General features: G+C 44.5%; 1 protein-coding gene across 1 annotated transcript in view; it reads right to left on the reverse strand.

Moving 5' to 3' along the window:
* Window positions 1–26,282, reverse strand: part of LOC145411023 (tyrosyl-DNA phosphodiesterase 1-like) — a 281,158-nt gene that overhangs the window by 122,319 nt on the left and 132,557 nt on the right. The window contains exons 6-7 of the mRNA XM_080281084.1: window positions 23,570–23,715; window positions 10,538–10,623 (exon numbers count right to left, since the gene is read on the reverse strand). Coding sequence (XP_080137210.1) covers window positions 10,538–10,623; window positions 23,570–23,715 — 232 coding nt within the window. The remainder of the gene's footprint in view (window positions 1–10,537; window positions 10,624–23,569; window positions 23,716–26,282) is intronic.

The raw sequence follows: 26,282 nt of genomic DNA on the forward strand, positions 1-26,282 counted from the left end.
CTACTAAACCTCGTGTGGAAAGAGGTAAAGGGCTGACAATTGATAAAAGAGTGAATACGATCTTTCTGTTGAGTAAAACAGTGGAAGTGGAATTGTAAATAATGTGTAAATAATGTGTAAACAGCAAGTGAAAGTAATGAATATAAATATATGTGAACAGTGGAAAATAGTTTTATAAGTTACTTCAAGTGACAGTGCATAACACAGTGTAAATAAAATAGAAATGTAAATAACGTAAATAAAATAGAGAACGTAAATAGAAATGTAAATGAGTAGTATTATAAGAATACGAGTATATACCCTAGGAGTAATGAAAGTGAAAGTTTCACTCTAGCATGTCTGAATACTATGAGTTATGAGAGTGAAGGTGAAAGTGACATTCACTCTCAATGCTAGTACTGTATACAGGACAAGAAAGTGAATGTTACGTAATTTACTGAAAGAAATTTAATCCCTACAGTGACAATAAACTAATACTACTGAAGGAAACTCATGGATAAAGACTGTACATATATATCAGTGTTATATAGTAATAGAAATATAAAGTGTGAGGGGTTTTATGAATAATAAATGACAGAATACCAACAGCGAACTTGCACAAGTGGGAAGGTCATACGTGCTCGTAATTTTCATTGCTTTCACAGTGGTTTTTATTTGGAGTATGGATCCCAAGCTACTTGATAATCATAGAGTAGTGTTTATAGTGTTAATATCTGGCTGTGGTAATCATATTATGGGTTGTCGGGAAGTGTAAAGTGGAGACTTCGTTACCAAACTTCAGAGGTCTCCACAAGTCCTACGGTAATCGACGAAGGCTCAACAAACATCCCAGGAGAAAGCTGAAGGTATGTGCCATAAGCATATGTAATTTTAATATTCTAAGACTAATAACTGATTTTTGGGAAATATTTTTTGAGAGTCTGTCGGAGCCCGAATAACCCGCTGGAGATGCAAAACATTGGGAAACATGACCGCGGTGTAAGGGTTAAAAGAAAAGCTTGGGTAAATCATCTAGAACACAATATGATAACAGAAAGACAGTTTGGTTTCAGAAAAGGAAAATCATGTGTTACTAATCTGTTGAGCTACTATGACAGAGTAACAGAAAAGGAAAATCATGTGTTACTAATCTGTTGAGCTACTATGACAGAGTAACAGACACAATACAGGAAAGAGAAGGATGGGTGGACAGTATCTATTTAGATTTCAAGAAAGCATTTGACACAGTACCACACCAAAGACTTTTATGGAAACTGTACCATCAAGGAGGAATTCGAGGCAAACTGTATTGTTGGATGCATGATTTTCTCATAAAAAGAGAAATGAGAACAGTACTAAGGGGAAATTACTCATCACGGAAAGAAGTGACTAGTGGAGTACCACAGGGGTCAGTGCTGGCACCAATCATGTTTTTAGAGTACATAAATGATATAGACAATAACACTGGAAATGAAAGCTATCTAAATATGTTTGCAGATGATGCAAAAATACAAAGGAGAATTACTAACACAGACTCTTGTACAGAGCTACAAGAAGAATTAAATAAACTTCATGAATGAAGTAATACATGGCAAATGGAATTCAATGTGGACAAGTGTCATGTAATTAAGTTTGGTAAAAGTGGAAAAAGACCTGATTATGATTATCTATCTATCTATCTATTGCCAGACGCCTCAATCCCGTTTGGGGTGGCCACAAACAAATCGCCTCCAAGTCGCCCTGTCCCCAGCCATTTCACTCCCCTGCTCCCAACTCACACCCCCCTCTCTCATATACCTCTCCACCCCATCTCTCCATCTCATCCTCGGCCTCCCCCTCCCTCTTTCCCCCTCCACCTCACTCACATACACTCTCTTCGTCAGTCTTTGACCCTCCATCCTCTCCACATGGCCAAACCACCTCAGTGTGTTCCTCATAACGCTTCCAATCACATCCACATCAACACCACAACGCTCCTTTATATCCTCATTCGTCAGCCTGTCTCTCCATGTGACTCCACAGGCTCCTCTTAAATAACTCATTTCCACGGCTCTCACTCTTGACTTGTGTCCTTCCAACAACGTCCAAGCTTCACTTCCGTACGTTAGAGTTGGTATCACAATACTGTCATGTAGTAACTTTTTCACTTCCATGCTCACTTCCCTGTTTCTTATCACTGCTTTCAAAGAACCAGCAACCTTTCTTCCCTGCTGTACCCTTTCAAGCACTTCACCCTCCAAACCTCCATCCTTACTCATCACACTACCCAAGTACTTAAACGTACTCACATTTTCCAATTCCTCACCATCCAACCTCGCTGTACATTCACTGACTTCACCTCTCTCAAAGACCATCACTTTACTCTTCCCTACATTCACCTTTAGATTCCGTTTCTTACACACTCTCTCAAACTCATCCACCAAGCCTTGCAGCTCCCCTTCGTCTTCACTCAACAACACGGTATCATCTGCAAACAACAGTACAGGGAGTTTCCAAACACTATCCTCTTTCACCAGGGCCACTCCAACATCCACTACCCTACCTTGTACCTCTTTTAGTACCCCATCCTTGTACAGATTGAACAACCATGGAGACATGACACATCCCTGTTTCAACCCAACTTTCAAAGAGAAAAATTCACTTAGTTCACCATCCACACGCACTGCAGCCTTCGCACTATCGTACATACTCTTCACAGCATTCAACAACTTCCCATCTATTCCATATATTCTTAACACTTTCCACAATCCTAGTCTATCCACCCTGTCATATGCTTTCTCCAAATCCATGAAAGCTGCATACAACTTCTTTCCCTTCTCTAGAAACTTTTCCACTAAAGATCTGAGAATGAATATCTGATCTACGCAACCTCTTCCTGTTAGGAAATAAAACCCTACACACATCAGAAAGAGAGAAGGATCTAGGTGTGATTATCAATAACAGACTATCTCCGGCTGACCACATCAGTGAGAAGGTACGGAACATGTATACACTGCTTGCAAATATGAGAATAGCATTCACATACATAAATGAAGACATGCTAAGAAGGATAATAGCATCATTCATCAGACCAACCCTGGAGTATGCATCAGTAGTCCAGAGTCCTCATCTCAAAAAAGCACATAGACAAGACTGAAAAAGTTCAAAGGGCCGCTACAAGATGGGTAACAAGCTTAAGGGATCTAAGCTACGAGGAAAGACTATATAAACTGAATCTACCAACACTACAGGAGAGAAGGAAAAGAGGTGACATGATAATGCTATATAAATGCATATCAGGGAAGGAGAAAATAGACATATAATTACTGTACTTAACCTATGGGGAAGCATCAGCAAGAGGACACTGCAAAAAACTGCATAAGAAGAGAGGTGATAAAGACGTAAGGAAATTCAGTTTCCCAAACAGAGCAATTGATCAGTGGTATGCACTACCGAATGAAATAGTGTGCGCCAAAACAATTCACAAATTTAAGGATATGTACAATAAATATGGTTTAATACACGGGACAGTAAGAGCTTGACTCATTCCTGTAAAGATACAATTAGGTAAGAACACACACACACACACACACACACACAAACCTATAGCAAGAAACCAAAGTCCTCAAAGTCTAGGATCATCTAGACATGAGATGCACACAGATTCTTGCTGCAGCCTCCACAAACCCAGACCATCCATTAGCTACACTACATGGTAGCACATCCACACGCACAAAGGAACATCACAACAACACATAGTACACGATATCATACACAAATACTGTCATCTCTCCCCCCTCACCTGCCTCAAACTAGCTTCCAGAAGCATATCCATGCCCAAATATTCAGTCATAGCCTCCTGATATCCACCCTTCTGAATCCTACCTCCCTCATGAGGACAGGGTTCACTTGACCAGGCTGAGAAGTGGGAATCAACAAGCCCTCTTGAGATGTCAGAAGTGGCTGGATGACTCCTTCCCTGGTGCCTGTCCAAGATGCAACACAGTACCCCATATTATTAGGCACATTATGGAAGACTGCATTGCATACAATCGCCTGTGCCAACAATGCAACATACACTCTTTGAGAGCTCTGTGGGAAAGCCTGGTCTCAGCCGTGGCCTTCCTTAGGGACTAGGGGCTGCTCAGCCTGACTGCCTACGGAACTACTACTACTACTACTACAAGAAGTGGTGCCACGGCACAGCACACCCATCTCTGGCAGTCACTTTAGTGCTGACGTATAACCACAACAGGATATCTAGTCATAGATGCCACATATCAAATTTGGAGTAAATTGGGTGAAAATTGACAATTTTATGCCCATCTGAAATTTTAGGCCTGACCCACCTGACACTGACCTCTCTACCGTTAGCTGGGGGGTGACCCCTCTGATGTAATGAACCATATTAACGGATGCAGATTTGAAAGATGCACCTTTAAATTTTGGTTTCATGTCAATATGATGAATTTGAAAGGAGTTATGGCAAAAAAGCAATTTTTACCCGTTCCCCCCCCCCTTATTTTTTTTTTCGCCGTACAGCCTGGGCCTTGGTGCAATCTGGTACAAAATTCAATCAGGTGATTAAAAGATCATAGCCCATCATCCCTGAAACTTTAATTAAAATAGCACCAGTAGTTTCTGCGTAAAGCTGTCAACAGAGACAGAGAGATAGACAGAGAGAGACAAACAAACAAAGGTTCTTTTTCGTTCTTGAAGGCTGCAACATGCTTCCATGCGTTGGCCTTGGTCACTTAATGGAGGCTCTCCATACTGCTCGATCTCAGGCAGTTTCCCTATTTAGTCCCTTAACCCTGTGGTCACACTTAATGACCTCGTCCCAAGTCTTTTTTGTCTACTTCTCACTACTCGACCCCAAACATTAACACTTCACACCTCCTGCATCCAATTATCATCCCTCATCCTCTCCACATGCCCAAACCATCTCAATCTACCTCTCCTCACCACAACAACAATACACTCCAATCCCATCCTACCTTTCAACTCTTCCATTGTAAACCTTGCTCCCCCAGGACCTGCACTCAAGGAAGCACTGCACATCCACCTAATCATTGGCATTTCTGTATGTCTGAGCCTGCAAATATTTTCTTCCTTTACTGCCCAGGTCTCACTACATACAGCATTACACTCCTAATACATGCCGCATACAAAGATCCCCTAGCACGGAAGGAGAGCCCTCTCAATGTCAGGAGAGGCAACAGCTCCCTGAATTTCTTCTAACCACTCCTCACTCTAGCCACAGAGCTAGCTCCTGCCCCACTTCCAGTACATAACATGTCTCCCAGAGAACAAAACTCTTCCACACACTCAAGAGACTCACCAGCAAGTTCAATCCTTTCACTTTCATTCATTCATCATCCAGTCCTACATTGCCTCACGAGGAGCGCAGGAGCCCGGGGCTAGACAAGTTGGTCCTGACATTTAACATGAGAGTGACCAGCCTCACTCATCCCTGAGTGGCATTACGTCAGCAATAAACCCCAACTACCTCTTGGATATAAACCTTTACCAGCTCAATCCGACTGGAACCCCATAATTACCCACCAAATCCCCAGGAGCCAAAATCTGGCTATATACAGTAGTTATCACCCAGCATAATACAGTACAATCCCAGCTACCCGGTATCCAGACAAACGGAATACTCAGAACAACGGGAAAATTCAAGGGCTGGTAAAAATGTCAGTAAGTTATAACTGTGCGCCAATTTGAATGGACCGCCAAACCGCCGTTTGATTGTGTCACGCGAGGCTGGGTGAAGTCAGACAAAGCAAGATGAAGGCATTTCCGGCTAATGTAAATCCCTAGCAAATCCTCTTAACCACCCCTCCTCTCCCCCTCTTTCCCCTACTTGAATTCAGTCATCCTCCACACCCTCCAAAAATCACCAGTCTGCATTTTGCCACCAGACAGTAAACAAGCTCTCTTGCTATTGTGTTCCACTGATAGACGGTAATTTATACACTCCAAAATGCCTAAAGTGCAAACTAAACGTAAGCGTATCGTGCTTACCTTGAAACAGAAGCTGGACATATGCAACAGACTTGAAAAAGGCGAATATTGTAAAACACTAATGGCTGAATATAAATGTTAATAGGAATGAAAGTTTACTTTGTTGGAAGAAAAATAAATAAATAATATGCCTGCATTTCATACGTACATCATTTATTTTATTTTCTGCAAAACAGCTGAGTGGCGGGTGAGGGGTGGAGTGATGGAGGTCAGGTGGGGAAGAAGAAGAACAGTCGGAAACATAAACAAACTCACGTGGGGGCACAGGTGTCGTGATAATTCTACAGTGCAGTCTTAACACATCATCAGTTCACTAATAAATGTTCAAGCTTTTATTTCTTTATTTTATTTTTCAATTTTTATGAGTACAGTACATATAATGAATACAGTAATTCGGTAAACAATGGACTGCTGCAAAATGCAGTACTGCAAATTGCTAGACATTGCACACGTGCGTTATGACCATGGTGTGTGTTTACAAGGCAGTTTTTCAGGCGGAATCTCTTAGTGTAACCCCTAATGTGACTGGTGAGTACCTGAACTGTATTTACTGCTGTGATAGCCTTTGTATAGATTTGACTTGAAAATCAGAAATACGGGAAAAATCTGTAACCGGGAAGGTAAATTCCCCAAGCCACCCGGTTAACTGGGATTGTACTGTAAATGGTTTCCTGGTGTACAAGAAACCATTTGGCATGTCACTCAGTGTACAATCACCCACAGACAGAAGGAAGAGGAAACAATGAAGGAAAGAAAGACGAAAGAGGGAGTGTAAAGTCACTTGGAGGCAGAAGGACGAGGAAAGAATGAAGGTAAGAAAGACAGAAGAGGATGGAAGGAAAGAAGGATGGAGGAGAGAAAAGGGCAGACAACCGAGAGCAGCACTACATTGAGTGAGTGGATGGTAAGTGCCCCCACCTACCACACTCCTTTCACACCTGGCAATATCCACGTGCTCTCCCCAACACACCACACACATAGAATCAGCATTATCTCGCAATCTACCTCTAATACCACTACATCTCTTATGCATCCACTTATCACAAACACTGCACAAGATGAAATTACTTCCCACGCCCTTGCGACAAATTGCACATGGCCACTCTCCCTCTTCTTTGACAGTACCGCTCCCAGCCCTAGATACCATCACTTTTGTTTTATCTGCATTTACTCTTAAGCCTTTGTGCTCCATACAATCCCTCCACTTTCTAAATCTCTCCTCCACCTCCCTTTAATTCTCTGCAACCAACACCAAATCATCAACATACAATATCTCCCATGGAAGTCCACTTTTGAAGTCACGTGAGAGGGATTCAAGTACCATGATAAACAACAAGGGGCTCAAGACCGACCCCTGATGAACAAAACATTCAAGGAAAACTCATCATTCAAACCTCCATTCACCCGTACCTAGGCGTGAGCACCCACATACTGTACTTGGCCATAATGAACCTAACCAGCCACTCCTCAATCCCAAGCTTTCTCATTGCCCACCTCACCACCTCTCTAGTGACTCAGTCAAAAGGCTTCTCAAAATCAATAACAACAAAGTACAATTCACTTTTCTTTACTATATATTTTTCCTGAAGCTGTTGAACAATGAATATGGCATCAGTGGTCCCTTTGCCTGGCATAAAACCAAACTGCATCTCATCAATACTCACTCTTTCTCTGATCATACCTTCTAGAACTCTCTCCATTACCATCACTATCTGGTTTAAAAGCTCTATGCCTCTATAATTTCCTCTTTCCAGGGCATCACCCTTCCCCTTGTACACATTTACAATTACACTCTTCAGCCAATCACATGAGACAACACACTCATATAACTGTATTTATCAGGTCTGTGACTAACCTCACTCCTATAATACCCGAGGCTTTCAACATTTCAGCAATCAACCCATACACATCTGCTGCCTTCCCCACCTGCATCCTGTCTATTGCCCTGCCCTCAGTAACAGCGTCAATCAAAGGCCAAGGGCCAAACACTGGATCTGCTGGCTCCAAACCTTCCCTGTCCCAGTCAAACTCCTCATTCAACAACCGGCTGTAATGTTCTCTCCATGAGTCTTTAATATAAAGACCCCCAGGTCACTTTATGACTTGGTGGGCCTCTTGTCCAACCACATACTGAATCAGTAACTCTCAAGTGGCTGGTCTTGAGGACTCTGTACTGTTAACACTTCCGCCAAGGTCTTCCTGTTCAGCCACCACTCTCCTCATCTCATTATAGATGGCATCCCTTACTGTTTGGATTTTCAACTTACACATTTTGGTCCTAGGTGCAGAGGTCCTCTTTTTCATCACCCACTCCTTAAGCACCATGTCACAAATCAATAACTTGTGTTGCTGCATACATTCCTCACTCCCTGTAACTTTAACATTCCTCACTAACCTCCCATCAGCCCTCCTGACCAGGAAATAGTCTATCTGGCTGCTATTTCCCCCAGACTCATATGTAATCAACCTACTCCCTCTTTTCCTAAAATGTGTGTTGCACAAAATCATGTTCATTGCCTCCCCAAACTCTAGGATACTTTCCCCTTCCTCATTTCTTATACCATAAGTACATCCCCCATGTACTCCTTCATAACCTTGAGCTGCTTCACCTACATGACCATTTAAACCCCCCTAATACTACAGTCTCATCATCCCCCATACCACTTACTACACAAACTAAGCCACCCCAAAATCTAACCTTCTCTACCTCATCCAGGCCTGCTTGTGGAGCACATGCCAATACAATTGCGAACACCATCCCATCGAACAAATTTTCACTACTAGTATCCAATCACTTACTCTCAAAACATTCATGACATATTCCAACCATTTCTCCCTAACCAACACACCCACACCCCTATATCTATTTATCTTACCCTGCCAAAACAACTTAAAATAAAAATCCCTCCTAGCAATCTTTCTGGCTGATCCACCCCTATACTGGGCTTCTTGCACACATACCACATCCACCTACCTCCTACTCATTACCACAACCACTTCCCCTGCTCTACCTCTCAAACTTCCAACATTCCACAAAGCCACTCTGATCCCCCTCAGTGATTTGAGGTACTCAGGCTTGTTTCGAACAATCTTTAACTTGGACATAATGAGAAAAATAAGAAGGGGAGAGACATGCCATAGGCCCCACCCGCTGCACAGTCCCAGGCCCATGCCTTGGATCTGGGACCCCTAGCCTACCAACCTTAACCAGTGACTGCGGTAGCTGCCTCGGGGCACCCTGCCATGACAACTACAGGGACACCCTCCATGCGTGCCTTGGCACTGTAACTGCCCCACCATTATACACCCACTAATTGGGCTGCCTCCTGGGGCACTACTCCCAGGTTTGGGCCCCTCTCTATGGGGCGGAAACGGCAGCCTGGGAACCGCAATGACCTGTACCCCGTAACATAGGTTCAAGCCCCATCTCACCCCAGCCCCATGATCTATGCTGGCGGAGGGAGCCCTCGTCATACCTCCCCTCAAAAGGTTTGCCAGTAGGTAGCAGGGGCAAAGTTTTCTGGCCGCATGCCCTTGCTGGCGTCAACCCCTGTGAAACGGTGGGGTACGCTGTGTGATACGTAAAGCGCATGTGGTGTAGTGCATGAGATAGTCAGAGGAAGTGTTTGGGATAGTATGCTGGTCTACTCTCCATGTTAGTGTCATACTGAAAAGGTCAGCAAAGGGAGATGGTTAGGTAGCCAGTGAAACAGGAGCTCCAGCTCTCCCCATCACCAGCATTCCCATTCCCCTTGGAAGTACCACCCTGATCAGGTGGTGATACAGCCTACTCCTCCAAACAAACAAGCACACAAACAAACTGGGTGCAAGCAATACCTGTCCCTGAGCCCCTCCGGGGTGGGGATGGGTAATTATGGTGCCTGGTGGTTTAGTCGGTCATTAAGGCATTCCAATTGGGTTGAGCCTAGGCAGGTTTATATCCAAGGGATGGTTGGGGTTTATTGCTCAAGTAATGCCACTCAGGGATGAGAGAGGCTGGTCACTCTCATCTTAAATGTCAGGACCCACTTGCCTAGCCCTGAGCTCCTACACTCCTCATGGGACAACACAGGATTTGATGATGAATGAATGATAATGCACGTAACTCCATATTTCTGATGGCACTGGAGGCTTTGTAGTACCATTCCTTAACAATTTATTTTGCATGCTGCATCTTACCATTGTCTTGTATGTTATCTGAATAGCTTCATTACCTACACAACATAACCTCACAAACAATCCACCATGCCCACACTGTAATTCAATCCCACATATCACAACACACTTACTCACCTCATGTGTCACACTATCATAACACAAAATATAACTCACAAACAATCCACACTGTAATGCAAACCCCCCCCCCAAATTACAACACACATACTCAACCAATGTACCAAACTAACACAACACAAAATACAACTCACAAATAATCCACTATGCCCACACTGTAATGTAGCCACCCACAGCAATACCCACGTACTCATCAAGCTAGAGTACCCAAGCTAAATAAAATCACCTGCGGACATCAAAGAATAAATGAACTAACCATAGGGGGTGATCCTGACAGTGCTCCAGTGAAACTTAATCCCAGTTCTCCACTTAGCCAAGATCGAGCATCCTTACCCAGGCTACCTGATGGCAGAGAAGGAATGGTGAGTTCTTCATCATCATCATTATCAGTACCACACCACCACCACAATTAACATCATTACCATCAATGGAAAAGCTGTGAGCAATAACAGGTGGAGAGGAAGAGGAGGGTGATACAAGTTGGTACAGACCTCACGATGATGATATGCACAATTAGTATGGTGGCATATCCTATGCTGAACAAAACTGTCTTGTAGTAATAAGAATATGTCACCAGATATATGGTTAATGATGAAAAACAAGATGACTTTGCATTAATGCCTACCAACAACTTGGAGATCGATACTGCAAGCATTCAGTTTTTGCCGAGGCTCATTAGTCACAGAATATACTGTAACGTGCAACCATCTAATTAACAATCACATCCCCAACTGGATTCTGGATGAATAGAGACAAAGGCTGCACATGGTACCACTGCATTACCAGCCTCTGCCTCTTAACTCCTTCCATCCGATATACAGTAATCCCTGTACTATCCGGACGCCCACTTTCCGGACATCCCCACTTACAGGACATAATCATCCTGGGATCCAATATTCCAAAAATGGTCCGAAAAAGGCAAAATATTCAAAAAAAATCCGACTTTTTCCCGACTGCAAATTGAACTTGGCGCACGTGGCGCGGGACAGCTTTGTTGTGGTGCGTCATTCCTCCGATGTCCGCTAGAGTGCCCCTGCATCCTTCCCACTTTCCGCCCGTCTCTTGTCGTGAGTGAACGCTCGTCGTCATGGCTGCCCACGTGCTCGCTTTTGTGGTGGTGCCTTACCTGCTCCAGGCACTCCTGCTGCTCTCATGCCTCTCCTTCGTGTGTGTCATGATGGCCCCGCTGCCTGAAAAGAAGAAGAGAGTGGTTTTGACTCGGAGAAGAAGAGGGAGATATTGGAGAAAGTAGATGAGGGATGGTCTTCGTCACGCATCCTTCGTGAGTTCGACCTGGCCCGATCAACTTTGTTTGATATTAAAAGATCCCAAGACAAACTCATGCAGTACACGGCTGACTTCTCGTCGAAAAGAAAACGCAACGTGAAGAGGAAGATGATGTTTACTCCCAAGTTTCCTGAGGTCGACCGCTCCACGTTGATTTGGTATTGACAGCAATGTGCTGCTGGTGTGCTGGTACATGGTACGGAGCTGAAGGCTGCTGCTGAGAAGTTCGCAAGGCTTCACGACGCCCTAGACTTCAAGGCATCTGAGGGTTGGCTCTTCGCGTTCAAGTTACGACATGGCCTTACCAACCGTAAGTCTCATGGCGAAGCTTTGGATGCTAACGAGGATGGAGTAGAGGAGTTTCGGCGCAAGGTGAAAGGCTTGATCGACAAGGAGGGCCTCACTCTCGGTCAAGTCTACAACGTTGACGAAACTGGATTATTCTATCGCTCTTTGGCTACGAACACTCTAGCCGAGGAGACGAAGAAGGGTGTACCTGGCCACAAGCTCTCCAAGCAAAGGCTATCTGCTCTGTGTTGTGCTAATGCTAACGGCATGCACCGGCTTAAGCCCGTTATTGATGGCTGTGCAAAGCAGTCTCGGTGTCTTCGTGGGGTGATGGATGTCCTTCCTGTCGTCTGGTACCATTCCTTGAAGGCATGGTTCACAGCCCACATCTTCAAAGACTGGTTCCACGGCCATTTCATCAAGGAGGTCATACATTACCAGACGGAGAAACTGGGAATCCCTCGTGACCATGTAAAGGCCCTCCTTCTCCTTGACAATGCACCTGCCCACCCGTGCGACAAGGACTTGGTGGCTAAGAATGGCCGCATTCAGTGCATGTTTCTGCCACCTAATACAACTGCTCTCTTCCAACCAATGAACCAAGGAGTGATCATGGCAACGAATCGGCTATACAGACGGAAGTTCCAGGATGAGGTGATGGTTGCTCTCGAGGATGAGGATGGGCGCAGGGAGGGACGGGACACACGAGGCCAGCGGACTTTGGAAAACATTCACCGCTACAACATCAAGTCTGCCATTTACAACTGGGTCAGTGCATGGAAGGAAATCCCTGTCAAGACTCTAGAAAATGGTTGGTCTTGTCTGCTTCTCGGAATGGATGTAGAGCACAATTTCCTAGGTTTCGACGTGGATGACTTCCATGCACATCTACATGCGCATGGGGACGATGTTGATGTGGTCGAAGTGCGTGAGTGGTTGGATGACGACGAGGGCGATCCTGGGTATCAGACCCTGTCTGATATCGAGATCGCATCTTCAGTAGCAGGTGTCAGTATCCCAGCTTGAAGATTCCGACAAGGACGGCGCCGATGATGCGGACTCCTCTCAGCATGACACTACTCCAGCCATCCCCAAGCTGAGCGCACTCTGGGAACACCTAGAATTCGTTCTCGACTACTTGGAACACCCGGACTGCGACAGGGAGATGGGGCCCTTGGGACTTGTGGAGGAAGTGCGTGCTTTCAGGCAGCGCATCATAAATCGTCAGAATCGTCATTCCTTGCGTCAATCAACGATTGACAGTTTTTTCAGGCCCATGACCCCCGCTGTCCCTAGCTCTGGCTCCACTCTGTTGCCTCCCCAAGACAGGCCCTCATGCTCCAAGCCACAGCCCAGCACATCAGCCACGGTGGAGTCACCGCTCGACGTGAGTTTGCGTCTATCTTATGAGTCATCTGCAGTGGGTATGTCATCACCACGACCCAGCGACACACCCATAGGTTACCTCCCAGTGATGCTCTCAGACTCTGACAGTGATTAAATGGCAAGAACTTCTCCACTAGACCACACGGGAATTTAGTGTCGTGCAGTTAAAGAAAAACAATGCATACAGTATTGTTAAGAAATCAGAAATTTGAGTGAAAAGACAAACAATTTTTGGACTGTAAATTTAACGTAAATTAACTTGAGTGTGTTTTGTTTAGAAAATGGTTTTATGAGTGGAAAGACTTAAAGTGCAGAGTGCAACACGTATTAAGTTACAATGGAGTATAAGTAAGACAAGACTGTGCAGTGTGAAGAGAATGGACTTCTGAGTGCGAATGACTAAGTTAAGTGCAAGACTTCATGAACTGTGTACTACACGTGCTTCAGGAAATCCTTCTTACTGTCAGTGTCTGAGAGGAGGCGGTTATTCATCGAGATGGCCATGGACTTGCTGTAAGTACGCAGAATGTTTCATACTGTACTGTACTGCATTTTCCATACTATACTTACCTCAAACACCTCATTTCACTCTTTTATGTCCCTTATTGGTGTGAATATGTAGTGTCTTAGGTGCTATGCATGTGCAGTAGGGAGGTGTGTTTCTGAGTTGGGCTAGGTTAGGGTCCATAACTACCAGTCCAGGAGCCAGGGACTTGTAAGTACCCAGAATGTTTAATATTGTATAAACCTACCTCAAAAACCTCATTTCATGGTTCTTTTGCATTTATTTCAGTCTTTTGTGTCCCTTATTGGTGTGATTTGGGTCTTAACCCGCCCCATCCCGACATTTTCTGGGCAGTGGTACGCCGCAGTCCCGACATTTTTGAACCTTTTTTTTTTTGGCTCAAACATCCGCTTTCGGTGAGAAACATCGAAAATTCAAAGAGAAATTGCTCACCTGAGGTTTAAAATACTCAATCTAGGTACGAGTACCTCCTTATCTGACTGGGTTTTCTAACAGGCTGGCACCAAAGAAAACGAGTTCTATGGGAGGGTAACTATTTTATCCACTCATAAACAGTATTTATTTATTTACTTGGTACGAATTTATATGTAGTAAGAGAGTATATTGGTTTTCAAACAGTAATATAGGCATTATAAGCATTGTTTCACTCACTAACTCATCACCATTCATGACCTTTTTTCCCACATTACCTGATCATCATTTCTGACTGTTTCTTCCTCTAATGCTATGTAAACTTTGTCCTCCACATTGTCATCGATTGGGGAATCACTCTGGCCCTGAATGTCTTTATTGGCCAGGTCACTGGTAACAGGTGAATTGCCGAGACAATGGTGTGCAGGGGGGGGGGAGAGGTTATGTGGTATAAGGCATTGTCCCTGCTTGGAATCTTGTAGAGGAATAGAGGAAGGTGTCCCGTGTATACGTGCCAAAAATCACTCGCGAAATCACTCACGAAAATTGAAAATTGTGCAAATTAGGGACCTTCCAATGTTGCCGCGTTAATTCACGTCTCCGGGATATGAGTGCACGTCATGTGAGGACGTGAATTCACGTCTCCAGGACGCGGCGGGTTAAACAGGTGCTATGCATGTCCAGAGGGAGTTGTATAGGTATTTTTCTGAGTTACGGTCCATAAGTACAAGTCCAGGAGGCTGGTGCCCACTATCCTGACAGGGCCACTTTCTGAACATGCCTTTGGCTCTATTACGTCGGATAGTGGAGGGATTACTTTTGCATTTGATTATTGCTATCTTCAGATTTTATTTTGCCTAGGAGAGACATTTAACCCCTAAATGCCAGGCTATTTTTGAGCCTGGCACACTCTCAGTATGGACATTTTTGGCAAAATAGCACTTTTTCAAACTTTAATACAGGCATCTGGAAAAGTAAAATAGAGAAATAATTTAAAAACCATATTGCTCACCAACTCTTCTTCTTGCAAATAAAACCATCCCCAGGTCCCCAGGTTGTCACATCAATGAGTAAGGACAAGTAGAAAATGAGTGGTTTTTTGGTGTTTTGACGGGGATTCTCCGAATGCGCGCTGCTAGCACTGGCCTTGGTAAGCCTGGCTAGCGTTAGCAGCACTGACCGGAGTGGTGATTGTAACACTGGCCGGCCTTCCTTCACACACACCTAAACTTTTCCACTCTTCATTCCACCTTTCCTTATGCACCATCATGAGGATGAGTCACCACCCTGTCCATGTGGCTCGCCAGTGGTTTTCCAGCTGTAATAGAGAGCCACTATGCCCCATAGGTGTGTGGGAAAGCTTATGCTGTATGTTTTTCTTTATTGTTTTCATCAGGCAACAATTATAACACTTACCCTACAACCTAAGTTCAATGGCTCTTATACTGTACTTCATATCACAATCACGGCTTATTGCATTTGAAAAAAAATCATTGCTCAGCATATTGCACACAGTATGGTTAAGTATGATATACACTTGTACATAAATTTTTTTTTTATTGAACTCTTCTCAGGCAACATGAAAATGTTACTTATGTTCTACACAACTTATAACATTTGTTCTTCAGCTAACAAATATGCTTAATATCATATCTTCGCAAATATTTCAAGAGTAAAACCTCGATTTAACGGCATTCATTCCAACAGCAACCCCAAACTAACGGCACAAATCTCCTGAGGAATATTTATGCAAAAAAGTTTTTAAAATTCCCTAAAAATGGGTAAAAATCAGAAAGAAATTCAAATGTGACGGGTGCAGCGTGCATCTCGAGTGTCTGTTTGCAGTTTCCCGCCAACTGGGTATGTTTATGCTCATCCAGTCTTCCTCCCGCCCAGCCTGACCCTAAAGTGAAAAATCACATGGCACTTCACACGAGGTTTGCCGAGGATACAATGGTAAATCAGAACGGTAACATGGTAAAATTGCCGACGATACCACGGGCATGTGGAATTCATCTGGATGGATTCCTCCCAACGATACAACGGGCAAAACAGTGTGACCAAAACCCAGGCGACTCGACAGAGAATATATCATACTACAGCACTGAACATTTAGCCTAACACTGAATACTTATTAATATTTTAGAATAAATATCAATTGTTCTGAAACCCTTATAAAGAGCTAATATTTCCTGTACCTAGGAAACTGTGATGTCGATAAAATAATCATGTGTTTACAACTGAGGACTCCATTGCAGCTAGACGTACTGCAACCAGATGTACTGCTACCAGTCGCCACCTGAGAACGTCACAACAACAACTCCTGGATAATGTGATGTGATGTATACTTCTCAATAGAGTGTGTACCTGTTTGTAAACAAAGCTGCTTCTCCTTATTCTCTATCGAGTCAGCGGCAGCAATCACTTTCCACAGTCGTGAGACGGGGCTCTGGCAACAGTGTGAGAAGCACGTCCTTTGCCGAAGTACAAGGAACGTGTGTGATAGCGTCCAAGTTTTGTTCCACTTAAATCTTCCTCGGCCGTTCCTGATACAAAGTACTGTGTGATACCCCCTTAACTTACTAGGATTACTGTACTTACCTGGATTACTGTACAGTACTTTACTACAGTACAACACCACACCTACCTGCTTTCTTTTGTTCTAAATATAAATTTTTTTATTGATTTTGTATGTCTGCACATGTTTATACATTTAAAAATGTGTTAAATTGTGTTAGCGTGAGTTCCAGGGGTATCGATAGGTGTAAGACCCAATCCAATGGAATTTTGTTTTTTTCGGCATGCTCAGGGCCCCAAAGGGTGCCGTTAAATTGAGGTTTTACTGTATGTAAAAACAAACTGTAGTTCTATCTATCTATCTATCTATCTATTTATTGCCAGACGCCTCAATCCCGTTTGAGGTGGCCACAAACAAATCGCCTCCAAGTCACCATGTCCCCCGCCATTTCACCGCCCTGCTCCCAACTCACATCCCCCTCTCTCATACACCTCTCCACCCCATCCCTCCATCTCATCCTCGGCCTCCCCCTCCCTCTTCCCCCCTCCACCTCACTCACATAAACTCTCTTCGTCAGTCTTTCACCCTCCATCCTCTCCACATGGCCAAACCACCTCAGTGTGTTTCTCATAACGCTTCCTATCACATCCACATCCACACCAAAACGCTCCTTTATATCTTCATTCGTCAGCCTGTCTCTCCACGTGACTCCACAGGCTCCTCTTAAATAACTCATTTCCACTGCTCTCACTCTTGACTTCTGTCCTTCCAACAATGTCCAAGCTTCACTTCCATACGTTAGAGTTGGTATCACAATACTGTCATGTAGTAACTTTTTCACTTCCATGCTCACTTCCCTGTTTCTTATCACTGCTTTCAAAGAACCAGCAACCTTTCTTCCCTGCTGTACCCTTTCAAGCACTTCACCCTCCAAACCTCCATCCTTACTCATCACACCACCCACGTACTTAAACGTACTCACACTTTCCAATTCCTCATCATCCAACCTCGCTGTACATTCACTAACTTCACCTCTCTCAAAAACCATCACTTTACTCTTCCCTACATTCACCTTTAGATTCCGTTTCTTACACACTCTCCCAAACTCATCCACAAAGCCTTGCAGCTCCCCTTCGTCTTCACTCAAAAACACAGCATCATCTGCAAACAACAGTACAGGGAGTTTCCAAACACTATCCTCTCTCACCAGGGCCACTCCAACATCCACTACCCTACCTTGTACCTCTTTTATTACCCCATCCATGTACAGATTGAACAACCATGGAGACATGACACATCCCCGTTTCAAACCAACTTTCAAAGAGAAAAATTCACTTAGTTCACCATCCACACGCACTGCAGCCTTCGCACCATCGTACATACTCTTCACAGCATTCAACAACTTCCCATCTACTCCATATATTCTTAACACTTTCCACAATCCTTGTCTATCCACCCTGTCATATGCTTTCTCCAAATCCATGAAAGCCGCATACAACTTCTTTCCCTTCTCTAGAAACTTTTCCACTAAAGATCTAAGAATGAATATCTGATCTACACAACCTCTTCCCTTCCTAAAGCCTCCCTGTTCTTCTCCAACTAATTTCTCTGTTCTTTCTCTAACTCTGTCTATAAGTATCCTACCATACACTTTTCCTATTATACTAAGAAGACAAATGCCCCTATGATTACCACACACTTCTTTTTCCCCTTTTCCTTTGTACAAGGGAATAATTATACCTGACTTCCAATCCTCCGGGACTCAACCTTCCTCCCAGGCCAATCTGCACATCTTCCACATCCATTCTACTACTATCTCTCCCCCATGCTTCAGCATTTCACCACACACTCCATCAATTCCTGGGGCTTTCCCCGATTTAACTTTCTTCATTGCTTCCACAACTTCTATCCTACTGATTTCTTCCTGTCTTCTCATCTCCCTCCTTCTCCCTGCCATTCCCCAGCCACTTATACTCGCATTACTTCCATCCTCTATGTTCAACAATTCCTTAAAGTGTTCTCTCCATCTGCTCACTTTTTCTCCCTTCTCCACTAGTAATCTCCCATTTTTATCTTTCACTCCCCTGCTAACTTCACTTCCACCCTGTCTTACTCTTTTCACTTCTCTCCAGAACATTTTCTTACAGTCCCTCCACTTTACACTCTACCCAATAAAGTCATTTCCTTATGTGCACTCGTGGTTTTCTTTCATATATCAAGATATTCTCAAGCACTGCATCACATTACCATAATGAATTCATTATCACTTATCTCAAGAAATAATAATAATAATAATAAAAAAAATAAAAAAAAATTGTTCACACTTGTTCACTTTGTAAAGTTTCCCACACACCTCAATAATCACGTTCAGACTGATACTCATAAAAGCATTTAGGGCATGGCAGGACCTTGCATTCTTCACACTGGTAGAGGGTTTCCTTCCGTGTGTGTGTGTGTGTGTGTGTGTGTGTGATGGGGGGGGGGGCATTTTGTCATTCTGCACATGTGACAATGTCCGTAGGCCGGACGACCTGCAGGTGTACAGCCTATGTCGACAAGACAGTGACACTGAAAATACTAATTGCAGCTCAGCCTATCTGCCATCGCCACCTGGCATGTGTCCCACCTCCCACCTGTCAACTGTGCAGTTGCATACTCTGCAAGGAGCTTGTATGTTAGCTCTTGCTCAAACTCTTGTAGAGAAAAATACCTTTCCCAAACCTGCTTGAAAAGTATGTAACTGTTCAGGATAGCAATCTCAAGGTGTAAGAATGCCTTCTTGTACCATCGACAGGATTTACAGAGGCAATCAACTTCCCAAAACTGCATGCCCAACTTATCAACGAGCCGTATTGATGTTGTAGTTGTTGACAGCATCGGGCTTGAACAAAGGTTCCCTGGTCCTGAAGTCTGTCTTGCCTTGGTCTACAGTACATGTTAACCTTACACTTGTCGTGCCACATAAGGATTAACATGTTACTACATTTCCAGGTTTGGAGGGCACCTTTCTCTGTTTTTTTCTGGGAAAGATGGAAAATGCTTTCTACTGGCATGGACGGTTCCACAAGACCCAGTACCATGTTCAAGAAAATACTCAGTCAACACTGGAGACGTTTAATAGTTATCAGTGTACAAAATGTGGCGCCTGTTGAAATACCTGTCCATGAGCAGTTTTACAACTGATGCAGAGAAAACATGGGGATCATCACTAGATGTATCAACATCTGTAACTGACTAAATATTACATCAAGCACATATCCAGCTTTACAGTCACAAAGGACAAAGAACTTCAATCCAAAACATGACACTTTGAAAGAACACACTGAATAAATGCGAAATGGCCCCGGAACAACACAAGCGACTTGTCAATAACCACTTTCTGAAACGGCCGGAAAAGAATGGCAAAAAAAACTCCTTGAGCATGGTCAGGATGGGTCTTATTTTCCATAACCTGACACTGGGTACTGGCCCAGAATTCCTGTCGAAGTGCAGGAACCATAATATGGCCACATATTTCCCAAAGACAGGTGTGCCCACAAGTTCATCTTGCGACCAATAATCACGGAGAACATGTTTTCTCACATGGGCCACCATCATGCTCAAAGCAAGTCATACAAACAACTCCCCAACCTCCACTCGTATCCAATCCTTCATTTTCGTACTCTCGCTTGCCGAAACCTCCAGCTAGCGCGAACTGATAGCCTGGTGGTAGTTTATTATTACCACCAGGTACTGCATAACAGCAGTGGTAAAGATGGACTTAAAAATTGCCATCATAGTCCAGGGTCTGGGCAACAGCTCTTCAAACTGTACACTTGCCCCTTCCGCATCAAAGGCAGGCACAAAGGGCTCGAATCCTCCCCCCTCCTCCCATACAAAGGCATCCACTTTTCCAACACTTGGGAGCCTTGGCCATGAGTTTTGGCCAGCACACTTTTTCAAATCACGTGCATGCCCATACCCACTCCCATGTGCATGCCCACAGGGACGGCCATGGGCAAGCAAGGGAGGGGGAAGGAGAGGAAGAGGTGGGGGAGTATGGGGGTGATAACTCACCCGATGCTTCCCTGGGGAGATGCTGGCAGCCTGGTCACATTACGTTGGGACAGAGTGCAACTTTCCACATGTGACAGGCCAGGTTGTGGAGATAATGCCCTCGATGCACTGGGTTGTGGTGATGAGGGATGTTGGAGGGAGAGACTCCGGCAAACTGGCCGCGAGAGTGGTGTGAGATGAGGCGGCTGCGTTTATAGAGGAGATGACTGTCACCATCTCCCTTGCTTTCTTGGTGACCAGGATCATCCACCCCTTCCTCAGAAGTAAAGTTGTCCCTGTCATAAGCCCTACCCTCCTCCTGTAGCAATTTGAGAGGCTTTTCAGGCATCTCAGGGAGGACTGGGGACAGAGGATGCGACACTTCACTCTTTACATGATGGCTTCCCCCTGCTTCCAAGGAAGTATCACCACTCATGATAAGACACAGTTTCCTCCAGGGCATGACCTATGGCACAGTCGCTAAGCCCTTTCCCCGGCAGTAAGGGCTGAACTTTGGCTGGCGACGAAGAGGCTGAGAAAGATGTCACTTCGCACCGTGACAATGCCGTAAGGAAAATTAACCGTACATCTGTGGGGTACCCTGGGTACTTCCCTACCCCATGGTGATGAGAGAAAATCGTCGTGGGTTCAAATAGTGGCAGGAAGATACTTGCTTGTATAACCGCTAACTGACAGCCTCATGGAAGCCAGATTGTGACGTATATAGACGTTACCCGGTGGATGGGGGTTAAAACTGGTGGAGTAAGATATAACCTTGCACCCTTTACAGTCAGTCTTCTACTTACAAAGTATCGACTTATGAAAAATTCACAGTTATGAAAGAAATAATTTTCAGGTAAAAAAAAAATAAAAATTACTGATTCAAACCGTGCGTAACAGGAAAAGTGTATCATACGATACTTACTGACAGAGTTAGGGAAAGAACAGAGGAATTAGTTGGAGAAGGAAGGGGAGGCTTTAAGAAGGGGAGAGGTTGTGTAGATCAGATATTCATTCTTTGATCTTTAGTGGAAAAGTTTCTAGAGAAGGGAAAGAAGTTGTATGCGGCTTTCATGGATTTGGAGAAAACATATGACAGGGTGGATAGACAGGGATTGTGGAAAGTATTAAGAATATAAGGAGTAGATGGGAAGTTGCTGAATGCTGTGAAGAGTATATATAATGGTGCTAAGGCTGCAGTGCGTGTGGATGGTGAACTGAGTGAATTTTTCTCTTTGAAGGTTGGGATGAGATAGGGATGTGTCATGTCTCCATGGTTGTTCAATCTGTACATGGATGGGGTAATAAAAGAGGTACAAGGTAGGCCAGTGGATGTTGGAGTGGCCCTGGTGAGAGAGGATTGTGTTTGGAAACTCTCTGTACTGTTGTTAGCAGATGATACTGTGTCGTTAAGTGAAGACGAAGGGGAGCTGCAAGGCTTGGTGGATGAGTTTGGGAGAATGTGTAAGAAACGGAATCTACAGGTGAATGCAGGGAAGAGTAAAGTGATGGTCTCTGAGAGAGGTGAAGTCAGTGAATGTACAGTGAGGTTGGATGGGGAGGAAATGGAAAATGTGAGTACGTTTAAGTACTTGGGTAGTGTGATGAGTAAGGATGGAAGGTTGGAGGGTGAAGTGCTTGAAAGGGTACAACAAGGAAGAAAGGTTGCTGGTTCCTTGAAAGCAGTGATAAGAAACAATTTGAGAGCATGGAAGTGAAAAAGCTACTACATGAGAGTATTGTGATACCAACTCTAACGTATGGACTTGAAGCTTGGACGTTGTTGGAAGGACACAAGTCAAGAGTGAGAGCAGTGGAAATGAGTTATTTAAGAGGAGCCTGTGGAGTCACATGGAGAGACAGGCTGACAAATGAGGATATAAAGGAGCATTGTGGTGTGGATGTGGATGTGATAGGATGCATTAGGAGGAACATGTGGAGAGGATAGGGGGTGAGAGACTGACGAGGAGAGTGTATGTGAATGAGGTGGAGGGGGGGAGAGGGAGGGGGAGGCCAAGGATGAGATGGAGGGATGGGGTGGAGAGGAATATGAGAGAGGAGGGTGTGAGTTGGGAGCAGGGCAGTGAAATGGCAAGGGACTGAGCGATATGGAGGCGATTTGTTTGTGGCCACCCTGTATGGGATTGAGGCATTTGGCAATAAATAGATAGAGACAGACAAACCGTGCGCCAAGTACAAGTCCGTTGTTCCCAACAGATACCGACTATGCACTCCTGCCTTCCTCCTACTTGGTAGCTCAGAGCATTGTTGTTATCAACACAAGTAACATCAGCAGCAATTTTTGTCATTTAGACTTGACTACAGTATTTCCCTCAAAATGCCTCAGAAACGGAGATGTAGTGAAATTGATGATGGCTGCAGGAGAATGTGGCATGCAATTAGAATGGAAACCAAAGTGGACATAATTACTTGAGTGGAGAGAGGAGAGAGGCTGAGTGATGTGGCACATGTGTTGAAAATGAATCCCTTAACTGTAGGAACAATTTTAAAGGACAAGGAACTTTTCTTACACAGTACTGTACAGAATACGTAAATATAACACAGTCTTTGTATTTATGCTTGTTTATATTAACCATATATGCATAAAAATAAGAACTACTAGGACTGACAGAAGTTTAAAGGAAAAAAAAATGACTTCCGAAAAAACAACTTACGAAAGACCTTCAGGAATCTATTATTTTCATAAGTTGAGGACTCCCGGTATAAAACTTGAGATCCTTCTGAAGTTTACTAGTTTACTGAAACTATTTGAAGGTAGAAAAATAAAATAAAATAAAAAATAAATCCCCAGACTAAAGGGTCAGTGATGAAGTTACCTATAGAGGAGCACTGAGCGATGACGGGTACAGAGGAGGGCAAGGGTGAGCAGTGCTGGTGTAAAGTTTGGCGCACTTTCATGTGGCCCCAACGATGGCGACTATCTCCAACATGGTACCCTGGAACACTGCAGATTAGCACCACGCTGCAAATAGTACATCAACTTTATCATCATGATCATTATAACCAACCTCCTCCTCCTCCTCCTCCTCCCTCCTCACCACCACCATCATGGTTGCTGATGCTGCCATCACCACCACCACCATCACCATCACCAGCAACAGTTAACACAAACACCTTACAATATAGTGATCTCTCAGTTATACAGCACTCGGTTATCATAGTTTTCATTACCACTGTGAGATGAAAATCTGCACTCCCACCATTATAGCATAATTTTCAGCTTAAAAACATCGTTATCACATGTGTGAGCAGGACCGAGACCAAGACTTGCAAACATACACACTCAAACATGCCTCATATGCAGTGGTCCAACACATCAGCCCATGACACCACCCAGTGAGTGAGCTGGGCTGAGGCCGAAATTCACACACACACACACACACACACACACACACACACACTTGCTTCAGGAACATTGGTCATGCATATCAGCCCATGACACCATCACAAGAGTGCACTGTTTTCATTGGTCAGGACCTTTTAGCCACGACAGCTCTTTTTCATTGGCCCACACCATCACAGCTGGGGAAGTACATGAGTTTCACACAGTGTTGCCCACATCCCAAAGTGGTGAACAGGAATAATCAGGGTCAAATGCATGCTAATAAAGTATTTTCAATTATACAAATTGCTATGCTAATTTTTGTGCTTAACTAGTGGTTGGTGGGGGTGCTCACCATCCACTCACTTTATATACTGCTGTTCTCGGGTGCCTGCCCTTTCCTCAATTCCTTCCTTCTTTCCATCCTTCCTCATATGCCTCTCTTTCCTTCATTCTTTCCTTTCCTTCTGTCTACAAGTGACTCTACACTGAGTGACAAGCCAAATGGTTTTCTGTACACCAGGAAACCATTTACTATGCTGGGTGGTTACCATATAGTAATTCCTTGGTAAACGAAAACCCGAAGTAGGAATTTTCGATGTTACGAAAGCGATGAACAAAAGGCAAATTCCACAATATGAAAGTATCTGTCTCAATGATATGAAAAGCAATACAAAAGGAAATACGAAAAATTCGAAATGGGTGCTCGCTTGTGGCGAGGAAACAAACTAATCCATTTTTGGTAAACAGTTTTTCGCACACTTCGTTGAGTCCACGGTTTCGGTGCAATTCGCTGTCAAGTCGATTCCTTGTCATTTATTTATATATCAGTTTATTTAGCAAGAACAGTAATCACTCTAATATCCGGACGCCCAATAACCGAACATCCCCACTACCCGGACCTTATCATCCTGGGATCCAACATTCCCAAAATGGTCCGAAAACCCAAAAATTTTTTTTTTTAAATCGATTTTTTGCCGTCCGTAATTTGAACTTGCTGCGTGCGCCGCGGGAGAGCATTATTTTGGTTCGTCATTCCTCCGACGTCCGATAGAGCGCCGCTGCATCCTCCCCACTTCCCGCCTGTCTCTCACCGCGACTGGACCTACGCTCTTCGCAATGGCTGCCCACGTGCTCGCTTTTGTGGTGGTGCCGTACTTGCTGCAAGGCCTCCTGCTGCTCTCGGCCCTCCTCTTAGTGTGTGTGATGATGGCCCCGCCACCTGAGAAAAGGAAGAGAGTGGTGTTGACTCTGGAAAAGAAGAGGGAGATATTGGAGAAAGTTGATGCGGGTTGGTCTTCATCACGCATTCTCCTCGAGTATAACCTGGCCCGGTCGACTTTGTTCGATATCAAACATTCCTGAGACAAACTCATGCAGTACATGGCTGACTTCTCGTCGAGAAGCAAACGCAACGTGGAAAGGAAGGTTATGTTTACCCCCAAGTTTGCAGAAATCGACCGATCCACGTTGATTTGGTACCGACAGCAACGTGCAGTTGGTGTGATGGTACGTGGAACGGAGCTGAAGGCTGCTGCTGAGAAGTTTGCAAGGCTTCACGACGCCCTAGACTTCAAGGCATCCGAGGGTTGGCTCTTCGCGTTCAAGTTGCGACATGGCCTTACTAACCGTAAAGCACATGGCGAAGCATTGGACGCTAATGAGGATGGAGTTGACGAGTTTCGGCACAAGGTGAAAGGCTTGATCGACAGGGAGGGCCTCACTCTCGGTCAAGTCTATAACGCAGACGAAACTGGCCTATTCTATCGCTCACTGCCAACGAACACTCTAGCCGAGGAGACGGAGAAGCATGTACCTGGCCGCAAGCTTTCTAAGGAACGGATATCTGCTTTGTGTTGTGCCAGTGCTAATGGCATGCACCGGCTTAAGCCCGTTGTTGTTGGCCGTGCAAAGCAGCCTCGGTGCCTTCGTGGGGTGATGGATGTCCTTCCTGTCGTACCATTCTTTGAAAGCATGGTTCACAGCTGTGATTTTCAAAGACTGGTTTCACCATCACTTCGTCAAGGAGGTCATCCAGTACCAGACGAAGACACTGGGAATCCCACGCGACCAGGTAAAGGCTCTCCTTCTGTTCGACAATGCACCTGCCCACCTGTGCGACAAGCGCTTGGTTGCTGAGAATGGCCGTATTAGGTGCATGTTTCTGCCACCTAATACGACTGCTCTCATTGAACCCATGGACCAAG

The sequence above is a fragment of the Coenobita brevimanus genome, chromosome 87 (genome assembly GCF_032717465.1).
Source record: "Coenobita brevimanus isolate Jiangsu-jjx chromosome 87, ASM3271746v2, whole genome shotgun sequence".
Taxonomy (NCBI): Eukaryota; Metazoa; Arthropoda; class Malacostraca; order Decapoda; family Coenobitidae; genus Coenobita; species Coenobita brevimanus.